Source organism: Sturnira hondurensis, unplaced genomic scaffold (assembly GCF_014824575.4).
Source record: "Sturnira hondurensis isolate 20B ecotype Veracruz unplaced genomic scaffold, ASM1482457v3 Scaffold0002638, whole genome shotgun sequence".
Taxonomy (NCBI): domain Eukaryota; kingdom Metazoa; phylum Chordata; class Mammalia; order Chiroptera; family Phyllostomidae; genus Sturnira; species Sturnira hondurensis.
Window position 1 is genome coordinate 8,704,910 of NW_028075269.1, and position 18,924 is coordinate 8,723,833.

The 18,924-nt window shown below is 40.8% G+C and overlaps 1 protein-coding gene across 1 annotated transcript in view; it reads right to left on the minus strand.

Annotated features, from left to right (window-relative positions):
• Positions 1 to 18,924, minus strand: part of DCDC1 (doublecortin domain containing 1) — a 380,146-nt gene that overhangs the window by 184,338 nt on the left and 176,884 nt on the right. Inside the window, exons 10-12 of the mRNA XM_037040449.1 lie at positions 8,588 to 8,689; positions 4,679 to 4,842; positions 1,580 to 1,705 (exon numbers count right to left, since the gene is read on the minus strand). Of these exons, the coding sequence (XP_036896344.1) occupies positions 1,580 to 1,705; positions 4,679 to 4,842; positions 8,588 to 8,689 (392 nt within the window). The remainder of the gene's footprint in view (positions 1 to 1,579; positions 1,706 to 4,678; positions 4,843 to 8,587; positions 8,690 to 18,924) is intronic.

The window sequence follows — 18,924 nt, forward strand, 5'->3', positions numbered from 1 at the left end:
CCATGGGCCAAATTTCTTTGCCCCTCTGTGCCTTGGTCTGTCTCTATAAAATGGACTAATGATGGAATAATGGGTAATGATGTAATTCAAATAACTGTTTTGAGGATTAAATAGGTTCTTACCCAATTTGTTTAGAACTGTGCCTGGACTATGGTCACCACTCAGCAAATGCTGGGGTTTATTATTTGCAGAGAAGAAACTGNGGAATCCGACGACTGCGTCTTTGTGGGCATGCTTAGCAGTGGGCTGACACTAAACCAGGCAACCTCATCAGACTGCCTTTGGTGTTCAGGGCCTGCCCTCTACTTCAGTCTTTTCACCTGCATCTTTAGGAAAGTTGCAATGTGTTAAATTTAAAAATATTAAAGCTAGATAGGACTTCATAGATCACATAGCCAACATAAAATTCATTTAATTCAAACAAAATTTGAATTAAAAACATTCCGCTCCTCAGTCACATTAGTCATATTTCAAGTTCTCAACTGTCACAAAGTATGATTCATCGTCACGGAACGTTCTCTTAGCCAGGATAGTGGTTGAACCCTCAGTTCTTAGGAAAGGAAGTCTGGTTTAAAATATTGGCTCCGCCATGGGCCAAATTTCTTTGCCCCTCTGTGCCTTGGTCTGTCTCTATAAAATGGACTAATGATGGAATAATGGGTAATGATGTAATTCAAATAACTGTTTTGAGGATTAAATAGGTTCTTACCCAATTTGTTTAGAACTGTGCCTGGACTATGGTCACCACTCAGCAAATGCTGGGGTTTATTATTTGCAGAGAAGAAACTGCCACCCGCCTGTGCACGGACAGTCATGAGCAGATGTGAAGCAAGATGCCCGGACCCCCCCACCCCTGCTCTCCTTCTCACCACCCAGCACAGCTCCAGCACAAGGTTTTTGCTTTTCATCACCCAATGAGACCCTTAAGTCTGAGCACTCACATGGGTAAACACACTATTTAACATTTTAATGGTTCCATACAAAACTATTTAGAAACGCCTACTAAAACCAGTTTTTACATGTCAAATAAAATTATTAGCTCTGCAAAGCAGAAACTTTAATCTGTTCATTGTCCCATTTGATTTTTAAAACTCAAGGAAAGTTAATGATAAGAATTTTAAGGCCCTGGCTGGCGTGGCTCAGTGGATTGAGCGCGGGCCTGCGAACCAGGTGATTGCGGTTCGATTCCCAGTCAGGGCACATGCCTGGGTTGCAGGCCAATTCCCGGCAGGGGCCAGTTCCCAGCAGGGGATGCATGAGAAGCAACCATACATTGATGTTTCTCTTCCTCTTTCCTTCCCTTCCCCTCTAAAGATAAATAAATAAAATATTAAAAAAATAAAATAAAATAATAAAAATAAAAAAAAGAAAAAGAAAAAGAAAAAAACACAGAGAAAAAAACAAATTAAAAAAAAGAATTTTAGGCAGTAGCTCATTATATCATAAAGTAAGTCAATGAAGTAAATCATTGCTTATGTAAGAAGATTCAAAAAACATCTTCTAGTGCTGCAATCTCTCACTCTGTGAAATCTGCATTCAGGTGATTCAGATCGCTTTAACCAAGCAGACGTTCACTTACTTGTCACATCCAGGCAGCAGAACAGCATCAGGATCCAAGACGGTTTTATATGCAATCGTGACGCCATCTCTGGCAAATGCAGCCATCTGGTCAAAGGTCAAACTCAAAACAGTGTTTAGTGGAGAGCTGGAAAATTAAAAAAATAAAAAGCTATCTGCAAAATTATTCAAACACTGAATTTTGAGCACCAATAAATAATAAAACAATCAGGGTTTAGTAAAATCCCAAAACCTAAAATGCACATTTTACTTTATTTTGCTGATTTATAATATACCAAGGATAGTTGCAACACATGATATATTTTAAAGTAATTTCAATAACAAAACGCAAAGTATTTCATGGAGAGAAACAACCAATTTTTCCTACAATGTTCATTTCTAATAACTACATCATTATAACTAATGATGTTCATCAATGTATAGCTACAATGCAATACACCAGTAATAATCTTTGAATCTGATAATTAAGTGAAACCTTAATATTTGACTACAAGCAACCATTTTTTGTGGGCTCACGAAATGTTATGCTAACTTGATTTTTTTATACTACATATTGTTGAGAGTATATTGTTTTGGGTTAATTTAGTTATCTTAGAATTAAAATCAAATGGAAAACAGATATTAAATAAGAATGGCCACTATGTCAAATATGAGCCAATCTTTTCTAAATTGGTGACAAAAACTTGCTATGTAACTTTCTAATTAAGTGACTTAACCACACCACCTGTGTAGTACTATCAAAAATATTTAAACTGAATCTAAGCATGAGAAAACACTCAGCCGAATCCACGCTACAGGGCATTGTATGAGAAAAGTGCTGAACTCTTCCCCCCAAAAAAAATCTATTTCATGAAAAAGAAAATAAAAGATTGGGGAATATTCTAGATTGAAGAGAACTAAAGAAAATAATTAAATGTAATGCATGAAGCTTACTTGGATACTAGATTAAGCAAAGCTGTAAAACACATTTTGGGTAGTTTGAATATAACATATATTAAATGATATTACATTATTGTTGACTGTGTTCGATATTATGATGTGGTGATTGAGAAGAATATCCTATTCTTCAGTTATGTGACCTGAAGCATTTAAGAGTGAAACTTTAATGATTATCTCAAATTTATTTCTAACCATTCAAAAGAGAGGGAAGATAAAAGAGAGGAAAAATAAATGTGGCAAACTCTTTAAATTGTTGAACCTAGGTGAAAGATAAATAGCTATTTGTACTATTCTTTTAAGTTTTCTACAGACTGGTTATTTTTTTCAAAATAAACCATTGGGAGAGAAATAACCGAAGGACTGGGAACAGAGGTGGATACCGGCAACATCACCCTTTGCGAGTGAGTGACCCGCCCCCCACGTCAGCACGCATTGCACACGTCAGACTTCCTCCGTGAAAGGTGTGCCACTTACTGAGTGCACGCTGCACATTTTCTCAGTGCATTTTAACCCGGGTGGAAGTAACTTTTTAAACATAAATCTTAGAAATTGCAAAGGTAGCAGGTGGTTTAATAGCTTCCTAGTGCTTCATATTAGATTCAAAATCAGAAAAAGAATACATTATCCTGTTAAAATGACAGTAATGTACAAACAAATACACTACGTATTCCTCCATCTACAATTCTCAGTTGACTTTGGAATATTTCAGATACTTAGCATCTTATTAGTTATTCCACAAATAGGACCCTATTAACCCAAAATGAGTATTTGATCTTATTAAAATACAGTGTTATAGCAAACATTATTACAAACATCAAAATTAGTCATTGCTTTCACTTTCACAATGTTTAAGAAGAAATTATTAGACACATATTTTTATTAAAGCCCTTTCTTATAATAAAATTCACTGCTGTTTTCATCATGCAAAAACAATTCTCACAGTGCAATTAAATTATATTTTGGAATCTGCCTTTGGGGAAAAAGACCATTCCGTTCAGATATTTTTCATTCCATAACTTACACATCCTAGGAAATTACTAAGCATTTTAATATTATTCGACTGAGACAGATGAAATAGAATTTTGTAGTATGTTACCCACAACTAATCCTACCAACTTCTTCCCAGACCTTCATGGATTTCTGAGTAGACTTATTCTAATAGTCAAGAAATTTTGACTATTAGAATATATAGCAAATCCAAGCAGGTCCTAGTTCTGTTTAGGCTAGTTTCATTATAATTAGAATCAATTATACTCTATAAGCAAAACATGTTCCCCTATGTCCTTTATTCTGGTCTGTGGAAAAGTAAAGAGCTGAAATATTAAGAGAAGACAGAAAAGTGTGTTTAGGTTTTCTGACGAGTAGTTTCGGAGTTCATCTGGATGTGTGCTGTCAAAATAGGCGTAAATTTCCGAGATGTTTCACACACAACCCAGCTCACCAGTGCCCGTGGACGGTTGCAGCCTTTTTTCTTTTCTCAGAAACACAAATAATTTTATGCAGAAATTTACCAATCTACAAAAATTTACACGATGCTCAGCAATAGCCGGTAATGATTATGGGATAAAATAAAAGGCACTTCGGAGGAACATAACTTTGATTGGATAGCACTTACAGGCTTTGCCGATTTATCTCTGGCTGTCCCGTCATTGGCACTTAAAAGGTTAAGACTTTATTTGTGAAAACAGAGAGAGATAGTGGGGAATCATGTTGTCTGCAGCTTCATAAATCCTGCTTAAAATCCTTTTCAATTACCCTCCATTTCTTCTTTAAAAAGGGACAAAAACCAGAGGGGTGGAAGCAGGTCAGGGCGGTGTGGGACAACGCCATCGTGATGGGCGCGGACCCCTGCAGCGTCTCCATCTGCTATCATTAAGGTGCCCACTCAGACATGAACAAATCCCACTCGCTGTGCTGACAGGCAGGCTTCAAGAACTATGACAAGGCATTAAGACCGAAAAGTAAGAGAGAGAGAGATGTCATATTCTACAAACAATTCTGCATCACACACACACACACATAAAATGCCCTGGTATTTTACTGAAATTCGAAATTTTAATAATTTTCATAAAGGGTGCTACTTGGCTTCTCCACTCTCCCTTTAAATTAGTTTGCCCCAGGAAAACCTGAGGGCAGACAGAGATAAACACCTCGCTCCTACCTGTACACTTTACCAAAAGAGACCCAGATTTTTTGCTCATTCTTCAGCAAAAGTGGATTCTTAATTTCTTGCCCTTGCTCATCGAAAAGCCGGGCTGAAGAAAAACTGAGGCGTGGTGGGTTGAGGGAAGATCCTTGAAGCCTCTGATGAATCTTGAGAAGTAACTGGTGGTGGTGGGGAATAATGAGTAAGAAGAAATAACATAAAATCGCAAACACCTGTAATAAACTGTTTCTACAACGGAAACAAATGAAGTCCAAACAAATGGTAATTAAATTCACATACAATGTTAAAAGAAGTGTGAAATGACGGCAGTGTTTAGCTCGGGGTAAAGTAACGAAATGAGCATGGGCTTTTAACCAGCAGGGGGTGCCACAGGCTCGTGATTGAGCTCTGACCCCTCTTGGCACGGGGCCTGGAAGCAGATGTGACAGCCTCACAGGCGAAGAGCGTTTGGCTTCTACACACGGTGACGTGACGGTCCTCTTTGATAAGGGTTATGCTTTTCCTGTCGGAGCTACGCATTTTCTTAGGGTCCTTCCAGGGCGTGTTCAAGTTTTACAATCTGCAATCTCTCTGTCCCCAACTAACCCTCGATAACCCACAGTAGAACAATTCACCACTTACAGCACCGCAAAAATAAGTAAGACTTTCGGTCTAGGTTGGTTCACTTAGAAGAACCCTTCCTGAATGCATTTTCATTAAGGGCCCGCAAAAGCTTGTGAGCTGCTTCAGTAACAGAGGTGTTCCAGTTGTGTAAGACATAATTGAAGTGGGAAGTGGGAAATGCTGTCTTTCAGTATTTTAAACACGAGCATTGGCAGTGTTTGCCTCCATCTTTCCTTCAGGGTCTCTGAAGTAAGATAGTTCTAATTGAAGGCACATTTCAAATGAAAGTAAATCCAACCGTACTGCGTTGCATGTGGAATTTTAAAAGACTTGTTCGTTATTTTCAGCCATCCTTGTTTGAGTGTGTGGGCCTCTGCTCTTTCCTGCTCTGAGCCCCATACTGTCCATCACTCTGTCCCCACCTTCCCCCTCCGTCACAGGCTCCCTTTTCTTCTCCCCCTTGTCAGTCCACGTGTCTCTCGATTTCCTGTTACTCTGCAATCTCAGCAGGGATGCACAGTGGCAGCCCTTCCTTGCCTAGTTGCTGGTCAGGTGCTTCTTTTTTCGCTCCTTCTAATAATTTCCAAGTAGGTATATTGAGAAGCGGCTAAATGCCACTTCTGGCTAAATGCCAAGGCTCGGAGGAAAGAAGAGAATGTTACGATCTTGTCATACCTGCCAGTTTCCTTCCTTATTGGCTCTAACTCTTGGCCGAGTAAAATATTTTCTTTGACGAGGAACTATATTTGCAGAACATCTAAGAATTAGACTTTGTCCTAATTAGAAGTAAAGAATGGCATTATCAGCTCTACATTGTTTTCGAAAGCTCTATATTGACCAGATTTTTAGCCTTGAGCATCAGAAAAGCTGAAAATGCTAATGAAGTTTTCATTTCATTAGAGCTAATATCTCTCATCCAGCAGAGCCAAGCTCTGTGAATTAAAAATAATAATTACTATTTTCTTTAGGAGTATAATAGGCAAAGGTGTTAGAATAGTAAAGATCTGCATTTTTTATTGAAACCACAAACATATTTTGAAAATCTGTATATCATATTCAGAAAAGCCTACATTTATTTCTGTGTGGTCTCAGCTATGGAGCTAGTTTTTTTATTGCTTTGCTATTATTTTAGGAAAAAATGGAATGCGGATCCTTTTAAAATCACAGTGATTTTGTTTTACAGGTATTACCTTTTTTTGTAAAAGGGAAAATTATAAAAGATTTAAGACCCAATCCAGGAGAGAAATGTGTACCCAAGGACAACAGTGGGTGTCAGGGAAGGGGTGAGAATAGCTGACCACTGAACCAAATTCACTTTCACCAGGAGTTGAGTCGCAATCTCTACCTTCTGAGCTTGATGACAGACTGCGTCTCAGGTGTTCGAACGTGAGCATTTGACAGCCTCCAGGAGGTAAGGGCCTCAGCCCCTTTCCTCTCTAGGTCATTGGTTAGGGCTGGGATAGGGTGACCAAAAATTGTGCTAATCTTCACCCATTTATCTGTAAAGCTATCACCAGGACTTTATTGGATAAGGATTTGTTCAGGGACCTGAGAAGAGTATGAAACATTTTAAGCTAGTGATTGAGACATGTGCGCACCAAGGGAACAGACATCCCTGGGTGTCACCAGGGATCACCCAGACAAAGAGCTTCACAATGCTCCTAATTCAAGTCCCCCCCACCCAGATTAACTTGCATGGAGAAGCAAAGAACAGTCTATTTCACCGTGCCATAAACCAACACAAAAACTTTCTACAGAGTAACATCTTCCTGTATAAAATAACATAAATGCCATCTTCAGTTTTAATATCAACCAAACAGTAAAATCTCCTAACGTAAAAATGAGAGGAGACAAGTAGATAATTCTAGGAAGACTTCTGTATCGTGGTGTTTCATACAGTCAGGGATGTGAGAACAAAAAGACAAGGCTCTCGATCCTTCTCTCTCTAATGATCTGAGGTAGCATTTCCCATCTCTTCTGGGCCTAACGAATGATCAGATAAGAGTCTACTAATTCTAGGCAACTTTTGTGACTCACTGTAAAGGCCAAGTAGTCTTTACCTGGATACTCTACCAGGGAGCATGAAGACTGAGGGTGCTGTACTAAAGAGGGGGGAGAAAGGAGCAAGTTTCTAAACAAAAGCCAAGCAACAGAGCCCAAAGCACTGGTGTGCGCTGGGGCACATAACCCCAATTTGTAAACAGTGGGGGTATTCAATGTCTTTTTATGCAAGACAAAGATCCAAAATAAAGACTCTGACTATGTTGATTCTGCCTAAGAAACATCCCAATTGTCTGGAAAATAGGCAAAGGTAAGCACGTCTAAGAAAAACCACCTGAACTTGCTCACAGTGAGCAGAGGAGAAGACTGAGGCTGCATGTTAGCTGCTCAGGGCCTAGGACTTGGAAACATCCTGGACCCAGAACATCCCCTCCACTGAATATCATGTCATTTCTTTTCAAAATACAAACAAGAGGGCGATCCTAGAGTCCAGGGTAGACAGATTCCCGAATACAAGTGTAATGAAGGTGAAGGCGGCTAAGTCAGAGGCCTGGAGTCAGTACTATTCTGCAACTGAGAGCCTAAGGAATTCAGAAGTCAAACTTGAAACTATCAGTCTTTACAGATCAGCAAAATGACGGATCTTTTCCAAACCACCTTTAAAGATGCATGAAGTTGGCCAAAAAGTTCGTTGGGTTTTTTTTTGTACAATTGCACTAGTAGCGCTTAGTTGTCTCCAACGTCATTCAAAACAATTTTGTTAGATTGTATTGTGACAGCTGTCATATCAGCACGCATTTAAAAAATCAAAATTGGTGAATTTTTGTGTAGCCATGTTAATATTGAAGATGGAAGAAAATACATAACATTTTCAGCATATTATGCTTTATTATTTCAAGAAAGGTAAAAACACAACTGAAATGCAAAAAAAAAAAGATTTGTGCAGTGTATGGAGAAGGAGCTGGGACTGATCAAACATGTCAAAAGTGGTTTGTGAAGTTTCGCACTAGAGATTTTCTCACTGGACAATGCTCCACAGTCAGGTAGACCGATTGAAGTTGATGGCATTTGAGTCATGAAATTAATTCAGAACAATCAGTGTTATACCCTTCAGGACATAGTCAACATACTAAAAATATCCAAATTAATAAAGTTATTGGTGAAAATGAAAAATGTGTTTTCTGTTTTATGGGGATAAAAAACTAAATGAACTTTTTGGCCAACTCAGTAAGTATCTAAATTAACTACAGGTAACTTGGAAGACACTTAAAGTTATAAACAAACGGTAGGTAAACTCACTTTTTCCATCATATCTCCAGTTTGGTTTGGGTTATTAGACCCCAGGTCTTTTTCGCTGATAAAAATAGAGATCTCGCCAGTGTCTTTACCACTTTCAAATATCTGAAAAATAAGTGCATCCAAATTTTAAAATAAACATATGTACCCCCACACATGCAGACATATGGTCATACATACATACATACACACCAGCTGTCCTGGCTTTGAAACTCATGCACACAGGAGCTGTGCAAAGCAAGGGCCTCCTGTGTGAATACATGCAAGTGATAGGCAGTGAAAACCAACAGGACTAGAACAGTATAAAGAAAGTCCCCCGTTCCCTTTCTGGTTGCAGTGCCTTGAAACTGACTAGCACTCCCCACAAATTAAAATAGAAGGAGATGCGGACATTACAGGAGAAATCACCAGCCACCCTGGATGCTTACATGCGGCAGGACTCAGAAAAGTCAGCTAGAGACCGACTAACTAGCTCATTTCATTCTTTTTGAAAAACATAAAGACACACAATACAAGAGGAATGCCTGATTTATATTTAAAATATGTCAGTGCTCAGCTTATCTTTTGACTCATGGAAAGGAAATTTGACCTGACAGATTTATTGCATAACAGTACGATGAAAGTCACCCATTTTTAGTGCACATAGGCAACAAGTTGTTGAGAACAGAGAGGAAATTCCTAACCCTGCATTATGCAACAGTCACTGAAGAGAAAGGTACTAGCAAAGGCTGTGTCTGCAAGTGTCCAAACAAACCAGTGTTGAAGGAGGGCCTCCCTGGAGGGGGCACCACCCTCCAGCCATGGGCAGGAGCCCGGTGGGTGTGCCATCCACCAGGCAAGAGAGGCAGCGGGCTAAGAGGGGCCTGATGAATCATTTAAATCTTTGCTTTTTATTTCTTTATTTTTCTCAGAAGTTCTTTTCTTCCCTTTCTGATACACCCGTCACATCTAGGTAGCCACTTTATTTATCGCTAGCACTATTTCAGATAATTTGGCACCATACCTGATTCTAAAGAAAGAAAGGTACCTGTTTACTTTTGAGATACTTTGGGAGTTATTTAATTAGTCCTAACTTGGTTTGGGAAATACTATGCTTCAATAACACTTCTCCAGGCTGTAGACAGAAGACAAAAAGGAGGGGAAGGGAATTAAAAAGAAAAAAGGAGTTCACAGTGTTTAAGAACTGTGGGGTTTTTTTCTACTTGGAGCTTTTCATTGCACTGACAGCCCAGTGGAGGTGGCATGGCTGGTCTGCCTTGGTGTGGTGATATTCCACACCCTGTAGCTACCAGAGATGGTTTTGAATCTCTTTCCTGAGTGGAGGTCCAATTCCAAGGAAGGAATCTCTCCTCACTTTTGCAAGGAACTTTATAAACCCAGCTATGGCCAGCAAACCTACGTGAAATGAAGTGGGAGAATCTTACTGCCCCTACAACCTTTTCAGGGCCCTAAGCTGCAAGAAAACCCTTACACAGAGAGACAGCCAGCAACGATGGTCACGATTGAGAGCGGCATGCATTCTGCAAGGCTGGTGCTGACAAAAGCTCATTCTCAGCGGTTTATTGATGTTCCTTTGTCAAGACTTGCTAGACGTGAAATCAGAGTGCAGCAAATTATATTCTAGAGAAGGAGAGTGAGTGCCAACTGTCAAGCTGAGAGAGCACAGGGGACTCGGTGGACACCCCACCGCACTGCCAGGTCACTGCTTTCTTCACCACTGCTAACGAGCCTTCCTTTCTAGGTCTAGAAAAGTGTTCCCCCCAAATAAACAGGTGTTCTAATGCCTAAGTAGAAGTTTAGGCATTAAAGTCAAAAAGGTTGCCCTCTGCTACTCATTCATATAATGTTTTTTTTTCCCTGTATTTCTACCAAAAAAATTCTCCAAGCTGAAATCTTATGAGATTCTGCTTTCCCCAGCTCTGATTTTTAATGTCTATATTACTATGCCCGTTTTGTTATAATCCAAGTATTACATTTATTTTTTCTTCCCTGGTATGAGAAATATTTTTATGTCTATTGCCCAATGTCTAAACAAAGATAGCTATCTAAACAGAGTTTCTATGACTGACTAGACAAAAAAGTTAGAAAACAGTTTACACCTCTATTTTCCTGCTGCCTGGTCCTTGCCTTGGAAAAAGCGACAGCTGTGCTGGCTTCCCAGTGGCTCTCGGCCTGGCCTCACATCCCTACAGTTCTTAACTTAGATTCTCCTTGGAGTGGGATGATGCGAAAAACCAGCTGAGGCTAGTCTTGGGTCCCAAGGAGTATGGTGACAGAACCTAAAATAAAAAATGTTCAAATGAGCCAGATCCTCTTGAAAAATATGGGAGCGAATGACTGTTCATGAAAATACCTACAAATAGTAATTTATTTCTATGCCTTTAGTTACACAAAGTGCAGGGTTTTATGGGGGAATGCTTGTCACAAACTACAGTCTTTTTACTTTCATTCATGTCAGTATTGACATTTCCTGAGCAAGTTTAAATTAGATTAATATTAATGTTTCATTTCAATGTTGTTAGTTGATATGTTCCTTTATCAAATGTCTATCGAGTTCATAGCACGTGCCAAGCACGCCTCAGGTGCTTAAGAGATGCCAGTGGACGAAGATTCCCACTCTTGAGGAACAAAATGAGTAAGTTAATCACGTAGCGTGGTCAGGGAACATCCAGCTCTTATGAGACCTGAAGTTTATACAATTAGGTGGGTTGTCATCAACAAAAAGAATGCGAAATTAGCCCCGGCTGGTGTAGCTCAGTGGGTTGAGCGTGGGCCTGCGAACCACTCGATCGCAGTTCTATTCCCAGTCAGGGCACACGCCTGGGCTGCAGGCCAATTTCCATCAGGGGACTCACGAGAGGCAACCATACATTGATATTTCTCTCCTTCTCTCCTTCCCTTCCCCTCTAAAGATAAATAAATAAAATATTTTTTAAAAGAATGCGAAATTATGAATGGAAAACTAGACACAAAACGTTCATTTAAAATGACTAAAGATATCAGAATAGTTCATACAGATTAAAAAACTTACACACAATAAAAACACGACCAAATTCAGAAAAAGTCATAAAATGTTTTCATTAATTGGCTATCCAAGGTACATATTTTGGCTGAATTGTCTTTGCTCACCTCTTTATATGGTAGTTTTGTAATACTGGGTAAGGCGAGAAAGAATAGAGAGATAATTCCACTTTCCCTTTTGCACGGCCAATCAAAAAGGTGCTTGTTATTGATTAGAAAAACTTCTCTCAACTTCATAACTTTATTGGTCATTTCATTAAAAATTTTTAGAATTGATGACAAGTTTGGAGAAATCTTAATCGGGTTTCTTTAAAATATGAGCTGTAAAATGTGGGAGAATTTCCCACAAATCCATGGCCTTGGTAATTTTACACAGTGTTTTTCCTCCATCACCCATGGACTTTCAGTGTTGGGCACTCTAGTCCACGGTCAGAAAGCAACCTTCTGGCCAGCAGGCAGGACGCACCTTCCTGGAAGCTCTCCCCACACCAGGATGGCTGGCACTAACAGAGCTGTCCAGGGAGTGACTGCAGACCACTAACTACCCTCTACTGTCCTCAAACTAAATGTCCCCAACTCATTGTCCCCTTTGCCAGACTTCCAAATGCCTGCAGCCACTTCAACACCACTCGTTGCAAGGGAAAGCTTGACAGAGAAGTAGATGGGGTAGAAAGACACAGTGGTCCCAATGAATTATAATGAAAATACATCACATTTGCAAATTTTATAGAAACATGCAGCCATGTGCACACATTGCTAGGGCCTCTCCCAGGGCTGTAGAAGGGACCTAGGCAAGAAATGGGCCCTTACAGGGGACCGTTCTGCATGGCGTGGGAAATGTAGTCCAGCGCCCACTCAGAGAGGCCCGTGGGGAGCAAGGTCTGGCACACAGGACTCACGCCCACAGAGAGGCTCTCCCGTGGGGAACCAGGCCTGCACTGTACCTAGGCTGCTATGAGACTTGTTTTTGCTAAAACTTCCTCAGCCTCCACTGAGGCAGCAAATGTTTACTGCATATCTTTAACTTCCTAAAGTCTGTGCTAAACCTCCCAAGTATGGAGTGAAACCAGTTCAACCACTTTTCCTCTTCATCTGCAACATCCTTCTCTTCGAAGTAATTAGTAACATTCTTTCCTTTGTTATATGTAAAAGGTAATCACCTACAGAGAACCTGTGCATAGTAAATGAGGACCATCCTCGATGCAATGTACCCAGAAAATTGATGAAAGCCTGTCCAGGCAGGAGTTGGGGCCCTCTCTCTCACTCAGAGAGCAGCCGTGCCCTCCCCTTTTCTCCACAGGACTCTGTAGTCCGTGCGAATCTGTTCATCACAGCCACAACACAAGGACTCTGGGGTCTGCATCAGGCCCTCAAGCTTCAGTTTCATTAGCTTCATGATAAATGCATCTCTGAAGGGGTTGGAAGGTGGCAAGTGCTATGTAAAGAAGAAAAATAGAGTAGGGCAGGGGACGTGGGACTTGGGATCAGGGAGTGAGACGGGGGTGGCAGTCACCACGTGAGGCAGGTGATCAGAACAAGCCTTCAGGAGAGAGAAGATCTGAGAGAAGACCTGGTGGTGAGAAAGTGAGCTGAGCCGGTAGCTGGCAGAGGAGCACTGCAGGCAGAAGGAGCCGCTAGGGCAAAGCAACCAAGACAGGAACGTGCCCAGTGTGTCCTGGGAATCTCAGGGAGACTAGAGTGATGGGAGCCGCGTGGAGAGGGAGAACGACACGAGATCAGAGGGTGAAGGGGTCAGCAGCAAAATGAACAGTCTTTGGAGGACTTGCAACAGCACAGTAAGAGGGTCTAAACTTACATTTCTAAAGGGTCATTGTGGCTGCTGGGTGGAGAGTACGCTATAGGGGATAGAGGTCATAGGAAGGGTGGATGACAGTGACTCAAACCGAGGTGTTCTATCTATATAGTACAATGCCAGTGGGCATGGTGTAAGTGGTCCATTTCTGTTGTTCATTCCAGAGTAATTTTACTTGCTTAATTTATTTATTAGCAGGATTGGGATATCAAATTTGTAGGTAGCCTAATATTTCCGAAACAGGATGTTGGCATCTATGGGTATACATACATCAAATTAAATCATTGTTCACATTTAGTACTTGTGACAGCATAAGAATGTCAATAAAGCACTAAAAGCATTTATTTTACAGAGACAGTTACCAAAACTAGACTAGTATGGGGAAAGATGACCCAAATGGGCAGTTTCAAGGTAGTGGGGCTCATTGACGAGTTTGCCTGGCATCAAGATGACATGCATCCAAGGACTTGTATGAGGCCTAGTTCAGTGCTGTTATCCAGCCTTTCTTGTTGTACGTCTGGTTAAGAGCCAGCTGTGGGGGAATAGCAGGTTCCCAAACTCTCCATCACTGCTAAGCAGACCGCCCTAGAAGCTCCCTGTGCGTGAGTGGAAGGCCAAACACCTACGCTTCAGAATGCCTCAGGATGCAGTGCTCTCAAGGGGCAATAATAGGAAAATGACAGTGCAGCGTGTCGCCAAAAGTTGGGAGGCTGAACGGTAACAGGATTTACTACTAGAGGTCTGATGAAGGAAAGGAATATAAAATAGCCACACGAACTATTTGGCACATTCCAGGTGAGTATAATTAAATATGTTGAAATAAGGTTAACTCACACTTCTTCTTGGATTCCGGTCCCCAGGAAACAGTCTCTGAGGCCAAGAGGTACTTGCAGGAAGTTTACAGGGGAACGTTCTCAGAGGAGCACTGGTAAGGGAGTGAGGGAAGCAGGACCAGGCCTGGGGGAGGTGCACTGTTAGGCATGCGCAACACAGGCCTCTAGTGGGAGCTCTACAGCTGGGATGGCTCTTCCCAGTTCTTCCGAATTGAGGCCAGGGAGCCATACACTGCACACCAACCACATGCTGGATGCAGGTTGCCCGCAGAATGAGGGCTTAATCTTGCAGGAAGCAGCTCCTTTACACCAATGCAACTGTCTAAGAAGGATGTAGCTGTGGCACCTGAAGGGTGGGTCTCTCGGTCCTGAAGGGGGAATCCTGACAGTGTGGCAGGGCGTCCAGGACACACGTGCACAGTAACCCAGAGTGGACGATGCTCTGCCGCGCACATTAAATCACCAATACTCAGAGCCACCAGATTTCACAGGTAAGTCCCTGAAAGGCTAAATGACTTGCTCTGGGCAAATCTTCTCATAAGGGGCAGGGAGATGGAGGGATTGAGCACAAAAGAAAAAGGACTCGTGGACATGGAGAACATGGCGGTGATTGCTGGGGGGAGACAGGGATAAGGGACTAAATGGTCATGGAAAAATCTAATAAAGATTATACATTAAAAAAATCAAGTCCTATGATTTTTCCCCAGCTTTATTGGGATATAATTGACTTATTACACTGTGTAAGTTTAAAGTACACGCCACGTTAGGTTGATATGCTTGTGTATTGCAAAATGATGGCCAGCGTTAGCTAACACCTCCATCACGTTGCCTAATTACCACTTCTTCTGTGGTGGAAACATTTAAAACCCACTCTTTTAACAACTTCCAAGCACGTAACACGGTACTGATGACCACAGTCTCAAGCTGTGTATGAGACCCCCGCACTTTATGCATCTTCCAACTGGAAGTCTGGGCACTGCAGTCACCATCTCATTTCCTCTCCAGTTGGGCCGGGGTACCCACCACTCCGCTCTGTTTCTAAAGGGTTTTGGGGTTTTTTAACCTATGTCAAAGAATATGAAAGTCAAAATAAAACATTTTTTCTTATGTAAGAAGAAAATGAGTCATGTGTATGGCTAATTTAAAAAAAAAACCTTATCCAATCAAAGTTACCTTTGGAGGTAGAAAATCAACTCTAATTAAATTATCATTATATGTACATTAAATCAAATAAATGTACTGTTAGCTTTTTGTTTTTACAGACTTCCAAGATACTTTTTAGAATATCTACATTTTCTATATTTTCCCATGTATAATATATTATAAATCAAACAGTACACATGTCTAACTTTAATACTTAGATAAAATAATAATAATGAAGCAAATATTAAAATTATGAGATTCAGACAGTGAAAATTTAAAAATGAATTAGTATATTTATAGTACATGTAAGAAAAAGTGTTTTAACGTCTAACAGAGAGGTCTTGAAATATCCCCCAACAGTTAAAGGGCCAGTGTATTTTGTTCCTGGAAGCACTAATGCTTTAAGTGAAGACAAATGATATAACTGTTCCATTTCATCAACCTAAATGATACCTGGGTAAAAATTCAGATGATATTTCTTAAAGCCCACACAAGATATACTTGAAGTAATTTATTTTGAGTTTCCTCTGTATGTTGTAGAGGGTTCCACCATGGAGATGTATAGTGGGCGACTCTCTACGGGGTTGGATCTGAGGGGTGAGCCAGAAGACTGACCCCAATTACCCCTCCCATCAGCTTACCAATACTTGAAATCCCCGTTAGAGATTTACTCCTTTGTCATAATCAAAACAGCACAGAGCAAATGATATTCAGTCTTACTGGTTATTGATCCTCCAGGCTGTGATTCTCCATCTAGGCTCTCTGGATCCCTCAACGGGCCTGGGGTAGGCAGGGCTGGAGGACGGGGCGGGGGAGTTGGGGCTGCGGCCCCCACAGTGGCAGATCAAACCTGGCAGGTGGGTCTGTGAGGGCAGCGGCCTTTCTGGCTCACACGGGGTAGATCCTGCTTTGATTTACTTTACATAGATTCCAAGAAAAAAACTTTGATCTAACAAAAACACCAAAATTTTAAACTGCCTTAGCTTGAAATAAAGTGCGCATGCCTATGTCCTAAGAGCAAGTTTTGAATAAAAAGGAGTAGCGAGGACCTGGGGGCTGGCGGTGAGGGTGAGAGGGGAGGAAGATGAGAGCAGGAGGCCCGTGAGATGCCCTCGCTGGCTTCACAGTCATCCCTGGGGGGCAGGGTGGGGGCGGGGGGGCTGCGTTCCTTTCCTTTAAGCATTTACGGTCATATTGTGTTGTTACAATTTTTTAAAAGGGTTTCTCCCCTGGCCCATTTTTCTGTGTCTATTAACAAAGTAAAAATTTCAAAACAAGGTAAATGGTTCTGCACAATATTCTCTTTGTATCTAATTATAACTCTCACTATATTTGACATATGAAAATGTTCAAAATTATCTAGAAGACAATGGCAAAGTAAATTCACTGGCACGTCGTGCCCTAAGCTAAGCAATTTTAATATGCCCTCTACGAATGAGAATATTTCAAGGAAAAATGGATCGAGGATCTCATTTTGTCTAAGTTGATTTAGTGCCTAAAATTATATTTAATTAGGATTTAAACACCAGGTATATGGGTCCTGTGTGTAACTGAGTATAACATATTATATACCAGAACACGGTAAATGAACATCTTTGAAAGTTTCTGGGCTTAATCTATTTCTTCTCATAGAAAGTAAGGGCTCTTTTGATGAGAAAAACATACTCACAGCCCTGAAATTCTATTTTACTAGGGGAAATGAACATTGCAGAATCGTGTATGAGCTAAATCATCAGACTGACCCAAATTCTCAGCCTTACAGGTCATATACTCATCTTTAAATAGAATATATGTTTTTAAGGCTACTCAGTTTTCTCATTTAAATACATCAAATATACTGTACACACAATTTCCCCCAATATGAAGGAATCTTCTGGACAACTAAAACCTATACAAAGGCTTACTGTCTACAGCAATACATTTTTACTTTAAAGAATAATCTATTTTTATGAGAAAACATTACCAAACTGTAGTTAGAATGTAAGTAGGTATTCAATGCATCACTTCATCTGCAGTCACTAGGAAATATGCATGCAGTTCTACCTTCGAATGAATTGATGCTTGAAAGTATTCCCGGCGAGTGGGGCTAACATAGATGTCAATGGGTGATCTAGGGGACGGGACCATATGTAGGAAGAGCATCTCAGCGACTTGAGCATCTCAAACACTCTGTGAAAAAGCTAATTGAGAGGTAAAAACAAATTAACTGCTATGGAGAAGGACAATCTCCCCAAGAGAGAGAGAGCCTGCAGCAGTAAGGTTCAGTGGTTGCATTTAGTCTGGGTAACTGCTGGGCCAGTAATCCAGCCCTGGCCCATGCACCCTCCCTGCTGACTGCCCACCTGGCAATTCTCTGGGCACCTTCTAGACTGTCAGGACTGCTTGGGGAAAGCCTGCTTCATTACAACCAGCTCCGCGTGGGAGCTGATGCCCCGACCAATTGCTTCTCCCTGCTTCTGATGCAGACGCAGGTTTTCCCTTCAGCAGGTCTAGGAAAGGAAGATTGTATCTTCCTGCACACAGAGATTTACAGCTGGCTGCTGTCAGGAAATAGGCTGGGGTGAATACACCACGTTTTAACCCCCAGAGAACACAGGCTGGGGAGGGTGGGGGGGAGGAAAAAAGAACAAGGCAGGCGAGATGGAAGAGGGCACTGGAAAGAAGGTTGAGTGAAAGATTTCAGTGCCTACGGCTCGTAGCTATCTCGTGAGGTGCTGGAAGGCATTTTAAGTTTCTTTTCCTTAAAAATGAACAGTGCAACATTTGTCTACTATAGTAAAATCCATGTGTGAAAATTATCTCCTTCAAATTTTGCCAAACATTTCATGAATGTTCTTAAAGTCACAACAATATCCCAATTTTTCTGTGCTAGCCACAATTCCTTTGCAAATGAATGCAAAGCTGGCATATTTTACTACTTAGAACACACCCTAAATTTGTTTTTCCATTCTTTACTCAAATAATGTAGGTGAAATAACAGTAGTTCCGTGGCTATAAATACATATGTGGGGAAAAAATAGTGAAACGGGAAGACCAGGATCAAGAAATGTACAGCGGAAATAAGGACATAATCAGTATGCAGAACAGTGACAGGACATCCAGAAAAAATTGTCTCCACAGTTTTATGGATAACCAATTTCAGGTACATCCATTACTCCATGGATTCCTAAGTATTTAAATAAACTTGCTATAATACCTATGGGTAGAGAAGTTTAAACATTTTCCAAAATAACCACAAAGTAGACTGCAAACCTCAAACGGTTTTACCTGTGTCATAGACAGAGCCAATTCAAGTGTCCAAAGCACAATAAAGGCCAGCAGAGTATCATGGATAAAAATTAGCATTTTTTTCTGTCATCAGCCAAATTACCCATTTCCTAAATATAAACACACTTGTAAACTAAAAATGATGACATTTTATAAAAAGCCAAGAAGACCTACCCATCACTTTTACTGCCTTCAAAAGGTATCACATTGTTCTAATTTTATGAAAAAATCCTGGGCTCGGACCCACAAGACGTCCCAGGCTT